This window comes from Phoxinus phoxinus (genome assembly GCF_949152265.1).
Source record: "Phoxinus phoxinus genome assembly, chromosome: 2".
NCBI lineage: Eukaryota > Metazoa > Chordata > Actinopteri > Cypriniformes > Leuciscidae > Phoxinus > Phoxinus phoxinus.
This window is the reverse complement of record NC_136877.1, coordinates 1,012,272-1,032,271: the sequence shown is the minus strand read 5'-3', so window position 1 is coordinate 1,032,271 and position 20,000 is coordinate 1,012,272. Positions and strand designations below refer to the sequence as shown.

The 20,000-nt window shown below is 41.7% G+C and overlaps 1 protein-coding gene across 2 annotated transcripts in view; it reads right to left on the bottom strand.

Moving 5' to 3' along the window:
- nsmaf (neutral sphingomyelinase (N-SMase) activation associated factor) overlaps nucleotides 1-20,000 on the bottom strand; it is a 38,427-nt gene that overhangs the window by 4,645 nt on the left and 13,782 nt on the right. Inside the window, exons 17-31 of one of the 2 annotated variants that reach the window (XM_079583901.1) lie at nucleotides 19,709-19,760; nucleotides 16,393-16,513; nucleotides 14,915-15,046; nucleotides 14,794-14,836; nucleotides 13,547-13,707; nucleotides 13,022-13,130; nucleotides 12,602-12,660; nucleotides 11,639-11,703; nucleotides 9,606-9,673; nucleotides 9,342-9,465; nucleotides 7,317-7,400; nucleotides 3,981-4,131; nucleotides 3,466-3,568; nucleotides 3,264-3,345; nucleotides 2,773-2,804 (exon numbers count right to left, since the gene is read on the bottom strand). In XM_079583901.1, coding sequence (XP_079440027.1) covers nucleotides 2,773-2,804; nucleotides 3,264-3,345; nucleotides 3,466-3,568; nucleotides 3,981-4,131; nucleotides 7,317-7,400; nucleotides 9,342-9,465; nucleotides 9,606-9,673; nucleotides 11,639-11,703; nucleotides 12,602-12,660; nucleotides 13,022-13,130; nucleotides 13,547-13,707; nucleotides 14,794-14,836; nucleotides 14,915-15,046; nucleotides 16,393-16,513; nucleotides 19,709-19,760 — 1,386 coding nt within the window. Of the gene's footprint in view, nucleotides 1-2,772; nucleotides 2,805-3,232; nucleotides 3,346-3,465; nucleotides 3,569-3,980; nucleotides 4,132-7,316; nucleotides 7,401-9,341; nucleotides 9,466-9,605; nucleotides 9,674-11,638; nucleotides 11,704-12,601; nucleotides 12,661-13,021; nucleotides 13,131-13,546; nucleotides 13,708-14,793; nucleotides 14,837-14,914; nucleotides 15,047-16,392; nucleotides 16,514-19,708; nucleotides 19,761-20,000 lie in introns of both variants that reach the window. The other variant, XM_079583900.1, reaches the window with a different exon arrangement.

Genomic DNA, 20,000 nt, shown 5'->3' with positions numbered 1-20,000 from the left:
CACACACACACACACACACACACACTGCACCTGCAGGAGCACAACACACTGGGGTTAGGGGCCTACACACACACACACACACACACACACACACACACTGCACCTGCAGGAGCACAACACACTGGGGTTAGGGGCCTACACACACACACACACACACACACACACACACACACACACACACACACACACACACACACACACTGCACCTGCAGGAGCACAGCACACTGGGGTTAGGGGCCTACACACACACACACACACACACACACACACACTGCACCTGCAGGAGCACAGCACACTGGGGTTAGGGGCCTACACACACACACACACACACACACACACACACACACACACTGCACCTGCAGGAGCACAACACACTGGGGTTAGGGGCCTAGACACACACACACACACACACACACACACACACTGCACCTGCAGGAGCACAACACACTGGGGTTAGGGGCCCTACACACACACACACACACACACACACACACACACACACACACACACACACACACACACACACACACACTGCACCTGCAGGAGCACAGCACACTGGGGTTAGGGGCCTACACACACACACACACACACACACACACACACACACACACACACTGCACCTGCAGGAGCACAACACACTGGGGTTAGGGGCCTACACACACACACACACACACACACACACACACACACACACTGCACCTGCAGGAGCACAACACACTGGGGTTAGGGGCCTACACACACACACACACACACACACACACACACACACACACACACGTCACTGCACCTGCAGGAGCACAACACACTGGGGTTAGGGGCCTACACACACACACACACACACACACACACACACACACACACTGCACCTGCAGGAGCACAACACACTGGGGTTAGGGGCCTACACACACACACACACACACACACACACACACACACACACACACACTGCACCTGCAGGAGCACAGCACACTGGGGTTAGGGGCCCTACACACACACACACACACACACACACACACACACACACACACACTGCACCTGCAGGAGCACAACACACTGGGGTTAGGGGCCTACACACACACACACACACACACACACACACACACACACACGTCACTGCACCTGCAGGAGCACAACACACTGGGGTTAGGGGCCTACACACACACACACACACACACACACACACTGCACCTGCAGGAGCACAGCACACTGGGGTTAGGGGCCTACACACACACACACACACACACACACACACACACACACACACACACACACACACACTGCACCTGCAGGAGCACAGCACACTGGGGTTAGGGGCCTACACACACACACACACACACACACTGCACCTGCAGGAGCACAGCACACTGGGGTTAGGGGCCTACACACACACACACACACACACACACACACACACACACACACACACACACACACACACTGCACCTGCAGGAGCACAGCACACTGGGGTTAGGGGCCTACACACACACACACACGTGATTGGCATCTTTATTTGAAACGACCCGACCGACCGCGACCCGAATATCATTAAAAATATTTTTGGATGACTCGTAACTGTGGGTAACCGTGGGTGAGTGTGTGTGTGTCAGTAATGCGCGGGTTGATCCAAAATGAGCGGTCACCCGCGGTTACGAGTTATCCAAAAATATTTTTAATGATATTCGGGTCGCGGTCGGTCGGGTCGTTTCAAATAAAGATGCCAATTAAACCTTTGTAATTTATATAGTACTAGACACAATGTTCTATGAAATACACAGGTCTACACTTTATTGGCTGAATAACTGCGCGAGGATGACGCACGAGCAGTCTGCAGAGGTGAACGTGGGAAATCTTTATTTAGATAGGGGGGGGGTTGTTGGGAAAGTCCGGGGGGAGAGACACACGTCGTTAATTGTTAAGAAAATGAAACGAAATAAATGAATAAATCAAGCCTTTATTACAGAGCACTGGCGATATCATACAGCATTCAGAGAAATGCGCACCCCTAGTTCCTCCGTCTACGGCCCAATGACGCGATGAGCATTTACTCGCTACTTTAAACAAACGCGGGTCAGGTACAATATTTTCTTTATTTTTTTTTGCGGTCCGAGTTGCGTGCGGGTTAGTTGAAAACGTTGTGCGGGTTGTTTATACATTGACCCGTGCATCACTGCTGTGTGTGTGTGTGTGTGTGTGTGTGTGTGTGTGTGTGTACCTGAGTGAGCGGCGGGGATCGTGTGGGTGACTCTGCTGCTGAGGAGGTGTGTGTGTGTGTGTGTGTGTGTGTGTGTGTGTGTGTGTGTGTGTGTGTACCTGAGTGAGCGGCGGGGATCGTGTGGGTGACTCTGCTGCTGAGGAGGTGTGTGTGTGTGTGTGTGTGTGTGTGTGTGTGTACCTGAGTGAGCGGCGGGGATCGTGTGGGTGACTCTGCTGCTGAGGAGGTGTGTGTGTGTGTGTGCGTGTGTGTGTGTGTGTGTGTGTGTGTGTGTGTGTGTGTGTACCTGAGTGAGCGGCGGGGATCGTGTGGGTGACTCTGCTGCTGAGGAGGTGTGTGTGTGTGTGTGTGTGTGTGTGTGTGTGTGTGTGTGTACCTGAGTGAGCGGCGGGGATCGTGTGGGTGACTCTGCTGCTGAGGAGGTGTGTGTGTGTGTGTGTGTGTGTGTGTGTGTGTGTGTGTACCTGAGTGAGCGGCGGGGATCGTGTGGGTGACTCTGCTGCTGAGGAGGTGTGTGTGTGTGTGTGTGTGTGTGTGTGTGTGTGTGTGTGTGTGTGTACCTGAGTGAGCGGCGGGGATCGTGTGGGTGACTCTGCTGCTGAGGAGGTGTGTGTGTGTGTGTGTGTGTGTGTGTGTGTGTGTGTACCTGAGTGAGCGGCGGGGATCGTGTGGGTGACTCTGCTGCTGAGGAGGTGTGTGTGTGTGTGTGTGTGTGTGTGTGTGTGTGTGTGTGTACCTGAGTGAGCGGCGGGGATCGTGTGTGTGACTCTGCTGCTGAGGAGGTGTGTGTGTGTGTGTGTGTGTGTGTGTGTGTGTGTGTGTGTGTGTGTGTGTACCTGAGTGAGCGGCGGGGATGGTGTGCGTGACTCTGCTGCTGAGGAGGTGTGTGTGTGTGTGTGTGTGTGTGTGTGTGTGTGTACCTGAGTGAGCGGCGGGGATGGTGTGTGTGACTCTGCTGCTGAGGAGGTGTGTGTGTGTGTGTGTGTGTGTGTGTGTGTGTGTGTGTGTGTGTGTGTGTACCTGAGTGAGCGGCGGGGATGGTGTGTGTGACTCTGCTGCTGAGGAGGTTCCACACACTGAGATCTCCTGACGTCCCTCCAGACAACACAGTGTTTCCATCCCAGCAGAAACACCTACAGGCACAACACACGTTACACAACCGAGACTGAGACTTTTATATATAAATAACACATTTTTATTAAACATAAACATGCATGTGTGTGTGTATCAGCTCTAGTGTGTGTTGTGGTCACCTCTGCTCCTGCTCGGCGTGTACAGTAGCGATGAGCATTCCTGTCTGCACATCTGTCACCGCCAGACACGAGTCCTCGCCAACACTCAGGATATGCCTGCTGTCTGAACACACACACACACACACACACACAGTGTGAGAAACCGCACAAGACTCACACACACACACACACACACACACAGTGTGAGAAACCACACAAGACTCACTCTCACACTCACTCTCACAGACACACTCACACGCACACACACACACACACACACACATTGAGAAACCACACACACACACACACACACTGTGAGAAACCACACACACACACACACACACACACACACACACACACACACACACACACACACACACACACACACACACACACACACACACACACACACACACCAGGACTGAAGGCCAGCTGGTGGATCCTCCCAGTATGGCAGGAGAGCTGGTTGAGGGGCACAGGATTGGTCAGGTCCCACACACACACACACACACACACACACACACACACACACACACCAGGACTGAAGGCCAGCTGGTGGATCCTCCCAGTATGGCAGGAGAGCTGGTTGAGAGGCACAGGACTGGTCAGGTCCCACACAGTGAGAGTTCCTTCTTTAGTTCCCGTCGCCATCAGTGTTCCCGCAGGACTCAGGTCTAAAGAGTTGACCTGCGCACATGTGTGTGTGTATACACACAATACACACATTAGATAAACGGTAACATTTCATAATACAAAATAATATAAAGGCATATGTTACAAACAGGAGAACAAAACGTGCGTCACAATTCACACACTTATGCACTATATGCACTACTCTCTGCTGTTCTGTAGTATCAATAGTGTGAGTAGTGTGTGTTCACACTGACAATTCCTAATAGGAATATTGCACTTTAAATTAGTATCGGCCGATACATGTTTATCTTTAATGTTATCGGTATCAGCCGATACATGTTTATCTTTAATGTTATCGGTATCAGCCGATATATGTTTATCTTTAATGTTATCGGTATCAGCCGATATATGTTTATCTTTAATGTTATCGGTATCAGCCGATATATGTTTATCTTTAATGTTATCGGTATCAGCCGATATATGTTTATTTTTAATGTTATCGGTATCAGCCGATATATGTTTATTTTTAATGTTATCGGTATCAGCCGATATATGTTTATCTTTAATGTTATCGGTATCAGCCGATATATGTTTATCTTTAATGTTATCGGTATCAGCCGATATATGTTTATCTTTAATGTTATCGGTATCAGCCGATATATGTTTATCTTTAATGTTATCGGTATCAGCCGATATATGTTTATCTTTAATGTTATCGGTATCAGCCGATATATGTTTATCTTTAATGTTATCGGTATCGGCCGATACATGTTTATCTTTAATGTTATCGGTATCGGCCGATATATGTTTATCTTTAATGTTATCGGTATCAGCCGATACATGTTTATCTTTAATGTTATCGGTATCAGCCGATACATGTTTATCTTTAATGTTATCGGTATCAGCCGATACATGTTTATCTTTAATGTTATCGGTATCAGCCGATATATGTTTATCTTTAATGTTATCGGTATCAGCCGATATATGTTTATCTTTAATGTTATCGGTATCAGCCGATATATGTTTATCTTTAATGTTATCGGTATCAGCCGATATATGTTTATTTTTAATGTTATCGGTATCAGCCGATATATGTTTATTTTTAATGTTATCGGTATCAGCCGATATATGTTTATCTTTAATGTTATCGGTATCAGCCGATATATGTTTATCTTTAATGTTATCGGTATCAGCCGATATATGTTTATCTTTAATGTTATCGGTATCAGCCGATATATGTTTATCTTTAATGTTATCGGTATCAGCCGATATATGTTTATCTTTAATGTTATCGGTATCAGCCGATATATGTTTATCTTTAATGTTATCGGTATCGGCCGATACATGTTTATCTTTAATGTTATCGGTATCGGCCGATATATGTTTATCTTTAATGTTATCGGTATCAGCCGATATATGTTTATTTTTAATGTTATCGGTATCAGCCGATATATGTTTATTTTTAATGTTATCGTATCGGCCGATATATGTTTATCTTTAATGTTATCGGTATCAGCCGATATATGTTTATCTTTAATGTTATCGGTATCAGCCGATATATGTTTATATTTAATGTCATCGGTATCAGCCGATATATGTTAATCTTTAATGTCTTTGGTATCAGCCGATATATGTTTATTTTTAATGTTATCGGTATCGGCCGATATATGTTTATATTTAATGTTATCGGTATCGGCCGATATATGTTTATATTTAATGTTATCGGTATCAGCCGATATATGTTTATCTTTAATGTTATCGGTATCAGCCGATATATGTTTATATTTAATGTTATCGGTATCAGCCGATATATGTTTATCTTTAATGTTATTGGTATCGGCCGATATATGTTTATCTTTAATGTTATCGTATCGGCCGATATATGTTTATCTTTAATGTTATCGTATCGGCCGATATATGTTTATCTTTAATGTTATCGTATCGGCCGATATATGTTTATCTTTAATGTTATCGTATCGGCCGATATATGTTTATCTTTAATGTTATCGTATCGGCCGATATATGTTTATCTTTAATGTTATCGGTATCGGCCGATATATGTTTATCTTTAATGTTATCGTATCGGCCGATATATGTTTATCTTTAATGTTATCGTATCGGCCGATATATGTTTATCTTTAATGTTATCGTATCGGCCGATATACGTTTATCTTTAATGTTATCGGTATCGGCCGATATACGTTTATCTTTAATGTTATCGGTATCGGCCGATATATGTTTATCTTTAATGTTATCGGTATCGGCCGATATATGTTTATCTTTAATGTTATCGGTATCGGCCGATACATGTTTATCTTTAATGTTATCGGTATCGGCCAATACATGTTTATCTTTAATGTTATCGGTATCGGCCGATACATGTTTATCTTTAATGTTATCGTATCGGCCGATATATGTTTATCTTTAATGTTATCGTATCGGCCGATACATGTTTATCTTTAATGTTATCGGTATCGGCCGATACATGTTTATCTTTAATGTTATCGTATCGGCCGATATATGTTTATCTTTAATGTTATCGTATCGGCCGATATACGTTTATCTTTAATGTTATCGGTATCGGCCGATATACGTTTATCTTTAATGTTATCGGTATCGGCCGATATATGTTTATCTTTAATGTTATCGGTATCGGCCGATATATGTTTATCTTTAATGTTATCGGTATCGGCCGATATATGTTTATCTTTAATGTTATCGGTATCGGCCGATACATGTTTATCTTTAATGTTATCGGTATCGGCCGATACATGTTTATCTTTAATGTTATCGGTATCGGCCGATATATGTTTATCTTTAATGTTATCGGTATCGCCCCTTTAAAGGATTCAATAAAATCTCACGGTGTAAATAGCGGGGTTTAGAGACTTTGGTAACACTTTAACAATAAGGTTAACTAGCATCAACTAACAATGAGCAATACATTTTATACAGTATTTATTAATCTTTGTTAATGTTAGTTAATAAACATAAAGCTGTTCAGTGTTTGTTCATGTTAGTTCACAGTGCATTAACTAATGTTAACCTTTGATTTTAATACCGTATTAGTAAATGTTGACATTAATATGAACTGAGATTAATAAATGCTGTAGAAGTATTGTTCACTCTCAGTTCATGTTAACTGATGGATTATTGTAAAGTGTCCCATCTCTACTGTTGCTGTAAGTTGTACAACAATATACATATTGATGAGTTTTGAGAGATTGCTCGGCACAAACCCCGGCCTCGTGCTCGAACTCAGCCAGCGGGTCGAAGCCGGAGCGCTTGTTGCTGGAGACGTCGGCTGCTACACACTTCCAGATCTGCGGAGGACGGAGAACACAGCGGATTATCTCCATGTGCAGAGAGCAGTAGTGGAATATGTGCTCAATAATAAATCATTATTTATCATGTTCAGAAATAATTGTAACCAAAGTTAAAATGCATTATAATTAGTGCCGGGCAACAATTACTCACATCCAAAATAAAGTTTGTTTACATAAATGCGTGTACTGTGTATAATTATTTTGTATATATATTATATATATATATATATATATATATATATATATATATATATATATATATATATATGTGTGTGTGTGTGACCCAGTCTGGAGTCGCACGGGTGTATCTGTGGCAATAGCAACTATACAGCGTATGGGTCAAAATCATCCATTTTTCTTTTATGCCAAAAATCATGAGGATATTAAGATCATGTTCCATGAAGATATTTAGTAAATGTCCTGCCGTAAATATATAAAACATGTATTTGTGTGAGTGAATGCAGCACAATCGTGAACATAAATGCACAACTTTAAAGGAGATTTTCTCAATGTTTACTTTTTTTTGCTCCTCAGATTCCAGATTTTCTAATATTGTCCTATCATAACAAACCATACGTCAATGGAAAGCTTATTTATTCAGCTTTCAGATGATGTATAAATCTCAATTTCATAAATTGACCTATGTGACTGGTTTTGTAGTCAAGGGTCACATATATAAGTACACATATGCATGTACATGTTTAATAAATATTTGCATGTATATAAAGTATATATATATTTATACATATATTATATATAAATAACAAATTTTTCTTAAAGATATACACACGCATGTATGTGTATTTTGGATTTTGATTCATCCCTGCCCAGCACTAATTATGATATATTGCAGATTCCTTGTTATCATCTATTATATCCGTCGTTCTTCGTCTCCTGCGTTGAGTCTATGGCAGAACCGCTTGTGGGAGAATGATGATATTTGGTACACAAACAGAAGATAGTCTGAACACACACCACACCAAATGTGCAGTCTCTAGCTCATTCCCTCTAGCGCCACCAACTGTCCAAAGTTGCACTTACGTTTGTTAAAAGCAGAAGCGTTTGATAGACTGGTTTAGAATAATGAGGCGGTCCGGAGAATGAGAAATGGCTATTTTTGCTCATAACTGCTGAACGGTTTCCCAAAAATCATAAAATTATCTTGATTCAGTGCAGATTGCCGAGTCGAACAATAACCAATTCTCCCATATCGACCATTTGCTGTCGGCCATCTTGAATTATGCCGTAAAATGCCTTATTTTATGAATGTATAAGCATATTTGTAGTAAACTCGCTATGTGTCATCCGCATCATGCGCTGAATACCAGAAAAGTAGAGACAACAAAATATATAATGAAATAAAAATACATAAATCCTCATAGTTTTTGGTTAATTTAGGCTATTTTAATAAAACTGGTCTTGACTGATTCCTGGAGTCACACAGAGAACAAACGACACCGATCACGGCGACAGCACCACCAACTGGTCAAAACTCATCAGCAATAAATCATATTCCTAGTGATGATATTCATATTCCTTCATCTGTTCTGTCTGAAGTACTCTAAACATGTCTTAATTACTCGATGCAGTTCGTCTGAAGCTCATAACTCATGCAAACAAACTGAAATCGGTTGTTTTCATGCATTACACTTTCTAAAGGTGTGTTCTATAAATAGATAAGTATTATAATGTATTATAACTGTGGTTACAATTATTCATGAGCCCACAAACTGCATAATACGGTGCATCACAAGGCATAATCAATGCGTTAAAAACACTTTTATAATGCATTATATATCAAGGTTTAAGTGTTACTGAATATGGAACTATAATGTTTCTGAAGATGTTCCTGAAATGCGCACATCTGGATAAACATGATTAAATGTGTAGCCCCGAGTACACAGGTTTGGTCATCTGTAAATGTTGTGCGAGCGACACCTTAACGGTGGAGTCCCAGGACGCCGTGTAAAGCCTGTCGTCCCTCCAGCACACGCGGCTGACCGCGTCATCGTGACCCATCAGCGTCTCCTGCCGGCGTCCGTAAGCTACGGAGTAGAAGTACCTGGAGCACAGGACAGGACAGGACAGGGCAGGACAGGACAGGGACAGGGACAGGGACAGGATGAGGATGAGGATGAGGATGAGGAGTGTGTTAACTGGAGGTATTACAGGGACGGGACTGTGGTCCTGTAGAACTCTTACACATTATTGTCCCAGGACGAGCACACGACGACCTCATCAGCGGGCAGCATCAGGCAGGAGGACAGCGCCTGCAGGCACAGGTCAGGAGTGAGTTTAGGAGAGGCCAATCAGCTCTTAGGTAATGTGCTGTTGTTTACAGAGTAAACAGAGTAAAGTATTCTCTATAAGGCAGTGAGTGTGTCTTAAAGGTCCCATTGTGGCTTTTCGCAAAGTCTTGATTTAGTTCTGTTGGGGTGTGCTAGAACGTTTTCATGCTTGAGTGTTAAAAACACATATTATTTTTCACATATTTTACATTATTACAGCTCCTCTCTCGCCACTCTGAGTTAGCGCCTCGTGTGATTGGTCAGCTGGCCCGGTGTGCTGTGATTGGTCAGCTGGCCCAGTGTGCTGTGATTGGTCAGCTGGCTCAGTGTGCTGTGATTGGTTAGCTGGCTCAGTGTGCTGTGATTGGTCAGCTGGCCCAGTGTGCTGTGATTGGTCAGCTGGCCCAGTGTGCTGTGATTGGTCAGCTGGCTCAGTGTGCTGTGATTGGTCAGCTGGCTCAGTGTGCTGTGATTGGTCAGCTGGCTCAGTGTGCTGTGATTGGTCAGCTGGCCCAGTGTGCTGTGATTGGTCAGCTGGCCCAGTGTGCTGTGATTGGTCAGCTGGCCCAGTGTGCTGTGATTGGTCAGCTGGCCCAGTGTGCTGTGATTGGTCAGCTGGCCCAGTGTGCTGTGATTGGTCAGCTGGCCCAGTGTGCTGTGATTGGTCAGCTGGCCCAGTGTGCTGTGATTGGTCAGCTGGCTCAGTGTGCTGTGATTGGTCAGCTGGCTCAGTGTGCTGTGATTGGTTAGCTGGCTCAGTGTGCTGTGATTGGTCAGCTGGCCCAGTGTGCTGTGATTGGTCAGCTGGCCCAGTGTGCTGTGATTGGTCAGCTGGCCCAGTGTGCTGTGATTGGTCAGCTGGCCCAGTGTGCTGTGATTGGTCAGCTGGCCCAGTGTGCTGTGATTGGTCAGCTGGCCCAGTGTGCTGTGATTGGTCAGCTGGCCCAGTGTGCTGTAAATGGTCAGCTGGCTCAGTGTGCTGTGATTGGTTAACTGGCCCAGTGTGCTGTGATTGGTCAGCTGGTCCGTTGTGTGATGTGATTGGTCAGCTGGCCCAGTGTGCTGTGATTGGTCAGCTGGCCCAGTGTGCTGTGATTGGTCAGCTGGCCCAGTGTGCTGTAAATGGTCAGCTGGCTCAGTGTGCTGTGATTGGTTAACTGGCCCAGTGTGCTGTGATTGGTCAGCTGGTCCAGTGTGTTGTGATTGGTCAGCTGGCTCAGTGTGCTGTGATTGGTTAACTGGCCCAGTGTGCTGTGATTGGTCAGCTGGCCCGGTGTGCTGTGATTGGTCAGCTGGCTCAGTGTGCTGTGATTGGTTAACTGGCCCAGTGTGCTGTGATTGGTCAGCTGGTCCAGTGTGTTGTGATTGGTCAGCTGGCCCAGTGTGCTGTGATTGGTCAGCTGGTCCAGTGTGTTGTGATTGGTCAGCTGGCCCAGTGTGCTGTGATTGGTCAGCTGGCCCAGTGTGCTGTGATTGGTCAGCTGGCCCAGTGTGCTGTGATTGGTCAGCTATTTCTGATCCATGCATTCAGTCTTAAAGTGACAGCAGCCTAATAATACAGTGCATTAGTTCCCGCCCACTTTTTCAGCGCCGTTGGTTCCAAACGTAAACTATTAATTTAATTTCACAAAATATCATTTAACTTTTAACGACACTACGAAAGTGAATAGCAGTCACAACATTTCCGATACAGCCACAGATATATGGGTATAAATACGCGTCACGTGACTAAACGTGTCATTTTCGAATACATCTGTTTAAACGCGTACAACAGCTTTTCAAATTTACCAGCTCAGGAGAGCGTCTTCAAAACCCTGCAGTTGAAAACCACTGGGGGGGAAAGTGTATAACGCGCGCGTCTAATGCAATTAAACAAGATTATTTTTTAAGTGTAGCTCATGTATCCAATACTTTTTGGGGCCACTGCGTCTTCGCTAAAGAGCTTACCATGTTGGAGAAGGACACGCTTCTTTGCAGGCCATTCTCTTTGGAGAACATCTTCAGTGTAGAGTCTACGTGAGGATAAAACATGTGTTAATTCATGGTAAACATACTAGCAATGTGCTAATTTATTGCTAATACATGTTAAACATGTTAACAATGTGCAAAGTCATGCTAGAAACATGTTAACAATGTCCTAAAACATGTTAATATGCAGAAACATGCAAACAATGTGCTAAATCATGCTAGCAACATGCTACAAATGTGTTAATCCATGCTAGCAATATGTTAGCAATGTGCTAATTCTTTGCTAATACATGTTAACAATGTGCAAAGTCATGCTTAAAAATGTGTTAAATCATGTTAGCAACATTCAAGCAATGTGCTAAATAAAGCTAACAACATGCTACAAATGGGTAAATTCATGCTAGCAATCTGCTAATTCATGGTAGAACCATGCTAGCAATCTGCTAATTCATAGTAGAACCATGCTAGCAATATGCTATATCATGTTAGCAACACGTTAAAACATGTGTGCTAATTTATGCTGGAAGCATGTAAACAATGTGTTAAATCATGTAAGTAACATGCTAACAATGTGCGAAATAATGCTAACATGCTACAAATGGGTTAATTCATGCTAGCAATATGCTAATTCATGGTAGCAACATGTTAAAACATGCAAGCAATGTGCTAATTTATGCTGGAAGCATGTTAACAATGTGTTAAATCATGTAAGCAACATGCTAACAATGTGCTAAATAATGCTAACATGCTACAAATTAGTTAATTCATGCTAGCAATGTGCTATATCATGTTAGCAACATGTTAAAACATGCAAGCAATGTGCTAATTTATTCTATAAGCACGAGGAACATGTTAGCATTGTGCTAACAGTATATTACAGTTCTGAAAAATCAATCTCAGATGATCACAGGCTTGAGGCTGAACAACGGAGGGATTCCTGACCTTGAGAAGTGGAGAAGATGGCATCTCCACTGAGGGTCACAGCAATGCCCGTCACGGCCCTGCAGAAGCACAACCCCGGCGTCAGAAGCAGCTCTCGCTAACATCGGTTCTCAAACACACACACACACACACACACACACACACACACACACACACACACACACACACACACACACACACACACACACACACACACACACACACAGGTTTTGTCCATACTTCTGTTAGACTGTCTCACACACACACACACACAGGTTTTGTCCATACTTCTGTTAGACTGTCTCACACACACACACACACACAGGTTTTGTCCATACTTCTGTTAGACTGTCTCACACACACACACACACACACACAGGTTTTGTCCATACTTCTGTTAGACTGTCTCACACACACACACACACACACACACACACTCACTCCTTGTGTATTTTGTGGCAAGACTGCAGCACAAGCTTGTTCATGTTGCTCCAGGACATTCTCCTGCTCTCCTCGGTCAGGTCCTCGAACGAGTCCATGCTAGGAGACACTGCGTTTCAGATTAAAATAGAGAGAGGGCCTTTACAAATACACGTTTTAAGTGAGAACATGTCATAGTGTGTGACTCCCTATAAACACACAGAGACTTTTGGATTCGCTAGTTGACATAATGTCTTACTTTTATCAGGTTTTGCATTTAGATTTACATTTAGACTACTTTTTGTCAAGGTTTAGATATTTTTCTGTAAGATAAGTATCAGGTTTTGCATTATGATTACAATCAAACATTACAATTTAGCAAGAAATTGAGATTAACCCCTTCATTGCTGTGTTATTTTGCATCATGGCTGATTTGTAGTTCCCACCAACAACCGATTTTTCTTTTTTTCTTCTTTTTCTGTGTCAGTAATGTTAGCGCACACAGATCCGGCACCATGTGCTGCCCCGTGTGGTGTGTGTCGGTACCTGGCGAGAGCTCGCAGCTGCTGAGGCTGACGGTCGCTGACAGGCTGTGGAAGCGAGGAGTGATCCTCTGAGGATGAGGAGTGATGAAGAGCTGCCGCGGCGTCTGGCCAAACTCCAGGATTTGAGTTAGCATGGCTATCTTCTGATCCGGGTCCTCAATACTGCAGGAACACACACACACACACACACACACCGGCATCATGTACACTGGCAAATATAACACACAAAGAAAATCAGATCGATGAGCTATTTAACTCTTGAGCATCGAGTAAAACCAGTTACACTTACTGGACAATTCCTTATAACTGTCTTGGCATTGATTAAATGCTCCCATGATAATATTGTAATTCTGTATTTTTTTCTTCTTCACTTTTATTTAATTTCACTTAAAACATTTTTCTTCAACTGGTTATTGTTAATGCTCTATTTATTCATTACTGTTAATGCTGTTTACTTTGAAAAACCCAAAAAAAAAAAAAAAAAATTACACTTTTTTACACAAACACAAAAAAATGTGTCAAAAAACTCATAAACGTTTGAAGCTCGGGAGCGCAGACTGAGGTTTGGTCTCATTTTAAAGACGACCCGTGGCAGATTATTGTTGAAGAAGAAAAAAAAGTGAAACCAAAAAAGTTATGAACATTATTTTATATAAAATATATATTTTATGAAACATGTTGAACTCTAAGACGGCAAAAAAAAAAAAAAAAAAAATCAAAGCCATAAATCTAAACAAGTCGTGTTCGAAATTTGAGGTTGATATCTCAAAAAATGAGCTTTCAGAGAGAGTGTGTTTGAGCGCAACAATTTATCCAATCGGCGCTGTAATATGCAGAAGCAGAAAACAGGAATAAAGCTTTAAAGGCCAAACCTGAGAAAATGGCAAGATTTGTTATTTTGAAGCTTTGCCAACAGAATAAAAGCCCCAGAAGAAAACTATGTTGTTCCTGAGTGGAACTGGTTTGTGTTTCTAGTGCAAAATAGGTTTTTTAAAGGGAAATGGGGGTGAAATAGTAAACTTCCAATATAAATACACACCTGTGCCAAAATATATGCAGTTGGCATTAATAACACAGGCAAAATAATCAACACAAAACTGAAAGAGACAAAAGTGTCCACAAGGTCGCACAAGGGTTAATTAGAGAGAGAGAGAGAGAGAGAGAGAGAGAGAGAGAGAGAGAGAGAGAGAGAGAGAGAGAGAGAGAGAGAGAGAGAGAGAGAGAGCGAGAGAGAGAGATTGAAGTTACCTATCGCAGTCGACTCCTCCCTCATATGTTAACGGATGGAAAACTGCAATACGGCAGACATAAGATAATATGAATAACAAGCCAATCCTTCATATTGTGTATAATGTCCGTGTTGTTGTACCGTTCTGGCTGGCCACGGCCTCGCTGCCCTTCTGCTTGTATCCGAAGATCAGGTCGATCCACTCGTGCAGGTGTTCAGACACACACGGACTCTCCAGAGCCAGACGCTGTTTCTGCAGGAAGTCTTCCGGGTCTGCGCATGTGACACACACAGCGTATTGCAGAGTTACAGAGAAACACAGTTAAATGTTGGCTTGACAAAGCCTTGCTTAAAAGTTAATAAGCTTCCTAGCAAGTTTTATCATGTTGTTAGCACGTCTTAGCATTATTTAGCATTTTGCTAACATGATTGTAGCATGTTTTTATACACTGCTAGCATGAATTAACATGTTACTAACATGTCTTATCAATTGCTAACATGTTTTGGCATGTTGCTAACACGATTTAACATGTTTTAACATGTTTCTAACACGAATTAGCATGTACTCGCATGTTTAAACACATTGCTACCATGATTAAGCATGTTGATAGTGTTTTATCTTTTTGTTAGCATAATATAACAATTTAACACATTGCTAGCATTAATTAGCACGTTGCTAGTATGATTTAACTTGATGGTAACATGTTTTAACACATTGTTCACATGTCTTACCAATTGCTGACATGTTGCTAACATGTTTTAGCATGTTGCTAACATGAATGAGCACATCGATAGCATGATTTAACATATTGCTAACACGATTTACCATGTTGCTAACAAGTTTTAACATGAATTTGCATGTTAGAAGCATGTTTAAACATGTTGCTAGCATGATTTAACATGTTGCTAACATAATTTAACGTGGTGCTAACATGTTAAAATGTCCTAAGCTAGTTGCTAGTTATTGTATAAAAGTGTTGGCGCCTTCAAAGAAAGTCTATTTGATTTTGATCCTCTGTTTAGTGGAAACCGTAAGTCTTAATAAGATTAAATAGTGAATTCGCCCCAGATCTGGACATTTCCAGCTAATAAGACTGATAAAAGCTACACATATCTTAATATGAACATTTTCCCAATCAAAGGGACTATAGTTTTAAAGAAATACCGGGTTCAGTCACTAGAGGGCGTGTTTTACATGCAATCACATCATTCCCGCACGACACCAGCTGATTGGCTCTGCTGATCCGGCAGCCAATGAGACGCTTGCTCACATTTAAATGGTCCGTTTCAGTGTTTGAGTTCCTGTGAGCCCCTCCCCCTCCCCAGCTCCACCTGCCGAGATCTGCTACAGGATTCATGAGTGTTCACGCAGTAGCTGCATATCTTGCCGTCTTTAATGGCGGAACTAGCGGCTAACTTACGGACACAAGAGCGCAAACGAACAATGGCTACAGGAGAGATGCGTTCTGCATCGGCTGTCGTCGGAAAAGCCCCCAAAAAGAAAGAAATCCAACACACTATACGAGATAAAACAATTGATTTTTGCGTCCCGACGCCCATTTTCGAGTCACGACATCGAGCGTCGTGTAGTCATGAGGGGCAGAAGAGCGCATGTGCACCTGATGCCCACGGAGGAAGATCAACGCCTTCCACTCGTCCTCCTCCCTGCCTCCGGCCCAGATCCAGACCCAGCAGATTCTTCAGGAAACTGCTGTCACTTCCATAGAACTCAGGAATCAGCTGCACACACACACACACACACACACACACACACACACACACACACACACACACACACACACACACACACACACACACACACACACACACACATCAAATATCCTATTGCAAGGTCAAAAATAAAACACAGTAAGGCCAAATCACGTGCGGTTTTATTGTGATTAATCGTGCAGCCCTACTTAGCACACAGAATTATTAAAGTCCCCCTAATTAATAATTAATTCATAATTTGTAATTAATAAATTTAAGTTAATAATTTTAATCCCTTAAAAACTCACGTTTGATCACAAAAATTACATATTTAAAAGTTTATTTCCTTGAAAAATTTCTTAAAATATCTTGAATGTAACTCGACACCCTTGCCTCATTTAGTATGTGCGGTTCTATGAATATGCAAATGAGCCCCGCCTCCACTCACTCACTCAGAGATCCACTGGGTGACGATCACACGTTGATCTGATTGGTTACAAGGTAGTGTGTGACGTCAGAAACACCAGCGATTTCAAACCGTGTTTTTGAGACTGTCTTTGAGAGTTTTAAGGAGAAAATACTCAGCAATGCTGTCCACTTATGAACTTACACATGGTGTGTGTTAAAGCAGATTAATAACAGGGTTCATACAGATACTTATGAAATTCCAAGACTTTCAAGGACTTTTCGAACACTACTTTTTTTAGTTTTCAAGAAAATCTTATCAAACGATATCTTGATTATCTTTCTAAATCTAAATAAGGTAAATAAAAAATAAACTGATAAAACAAAATGGTACAAATAAAGTGCAGCGGATGCAATGACAGTTGAAACTTTAACCAATGAAAGGAGACTATGACATAGATATCGCTTTCCTTATTAAATGTTTTGATCTCATGAATTTATGATTGACTTGAAGAATAAAAGCTGCATCATATATTTGGATATTTATATAAACTTTCATAGCCAAGCGAAACGGCTCTATATCTATATTAGACGCGATGCAGTGCTATGTTGCCTGAAAATTTTGTTTTATCAATAAACAGTAATTTCACAAATATTGTCTTTCAATAATTGAAGCACTTTTCATAAATATGTCTAATTAATTCTAATTAAAAAATCTAATTCAAGCACTTTAAGTCCCTGTTAAAAACACCAGAGAGACATATAAACAACATTAAAGCTGGATTTTAAACACAGGGGGACTTTAAAGGGTAACTAAACACTAAACCAACTTTTTTTAGTTAATGATCTGTACGAATGGAGCTTCATAAATGCTGTTCATTGATTCGAGTACTTTTTTTAACATTTGAGTATAAAGTGTTTTAATTTTCAAATATATGGTGTAAAAACGTCTGAGTGCTGCCCTCTTCAGGTTAAACGGAATCTCCTGAAGCAGGGGTACTCTCTGACGTAGGGTACTCTGTGACGCTGCGAGCTCACCACGCCCCTGGCAGCCGCTGGTATAAAAGCATCTGGTTCCGTCAAAACCACTGTGAGTCAGGAGCTGGAAATTGGAATTACGAGTTTTGAAAACGATCAGGATAGCGTATTTTAGCATCTAGTTAGCATAGCATTTATAGTTATTTAGATTATTTTGTGTAGCCTAGGTAGTTATTTAGCATAGTTGTTAGTGTTGTTAGAAGCATAGTTAGTTAGTACCATAGTATTGCATCAGTTAGGATAGTGTAGATTTTTAGCATTAGCTTTATCTGTATTTAGTACAGTGGTTAGGCTGGTATAGGTGTAGTGTTGCCGGTTGCAACAGCACTGCTGGACTGCATAACTTTCCCCCAGACTTAGAAATTAGGCGCCAGTGTTAACATGCACTTGTGTGCCAAACGCTGCTCTTCCTGCATGGACTCCACAACCGCCGGCGCGTTTTGCTGGATATTTTTTTTCACATATCGGCAAAATATGCTTAACGTAGGTCAATAGTAATAATAATCCACTCAGATACTGGACCCATTCTCTCTTGCGCGGCTGCTTTGCTAGCATCGTCGGATGCCGATCGCGATGCGGGAGTTAATGCGATGCGACACCGCAGTTTGAGCTAGCGGCTCGAATTGATATGATTTTAGCTCTGTGTCCACAGACAATTCCTCCACTTCAGGGGAAGGTGGGGGAGAAAAGTCCTCGACTTTAAATGACCGCTCTGTTGCAAAGCTACTTGCGTCACTCTCCATCTTAGCGAGTCTGACAGCAGCTGTCAATCACTGCGGGTCTGTCAATCACCCGCTCAGCCCCGCCCTCGGTTCGTCCGTTGGGCTCTGCCCACTTTTCCAGCATTTTTCAAATATTGCCAGTGGGTGGAGTCAGGCTCTGACCAGGGGTTTAGTTACCCTTTAATACAGTATTGCGATATAAACATCAGTATTGCGATATAAATATCAGTATTGTGATATAAATATCAGTATTGCGATATAAACATTAGTATTGCGATATAAACATTAGTATTGCGATATAAACATCAGTATTGCGATATAAACATCAGTATTGCGATATAAACATTAGTATTGCGATATAAACATCAGTATTGCGATATAAACATTAGTATTGCGATATAAACATCAGTATTGCGATATAAACATCAGTATTGCGATATAAACATTAGTATTGCGATATAAACATTAGTATTGCGATATAAACATCAGTATTGCGATATAAAGATTAGTATTGCGATATAAACATCAGTATTGCGATATAAACATCAGTATTGCGATATAAACATCAGTATTGCGATATAAACATCAGTATTGCGATATAAACATCAGTATTGCGATATAAACATCAGTATTGCGATATAAACATTAGTATTGCGATATAAACATCAGTATTGCGATATAAACATCAGTATTGCGATATAAACATTAGTATTGCGATATAAACATCAGTATTGCGATATAAACATCAGTATTGCGATATAAACATCAGTATTGCGATATAAACATTAGTATTGCGATATAAACATCAGTATTGCGATATAAACATCAGTATTGCGATATAAACATCAGTATTGCGATATAAACATTAGTATTGCGATATAAACATCAGTATTGCGATATAAACATCAGTATTGCGATATAAACATCAGTATTGCGATATAAACATCAGTATTGCGATATAAACATCAGTATTGCGATATAAACATTAGTATTGCGATATAAACATCAGTATTGCGATATGCTCAATAAAAGGCTGGCGTTGTGTTTGTAACACACTCACCTCTTTGAAATCTGTGCCTCCCTCTAGACAGTTCTTCCACGTCTCTCCAACACTGCACTCACAAGCGCACAGCATTATAAAGAAGAGTCATTAACTGCATATATACTGTATACATGTGACCCTGGACCACAGACCCAGTCTGGAGCCGCACGGGTATATCTGTGGCAATAGCAACTATACATTGTACGGGTCAAAATTATCTATTTTTTCTTTTATGCCAAAAATCATGAGGATATTAAGATCATGTTCCATGAAGATATTAAGTAAATGTCCTACCGTAAATATATAAAAC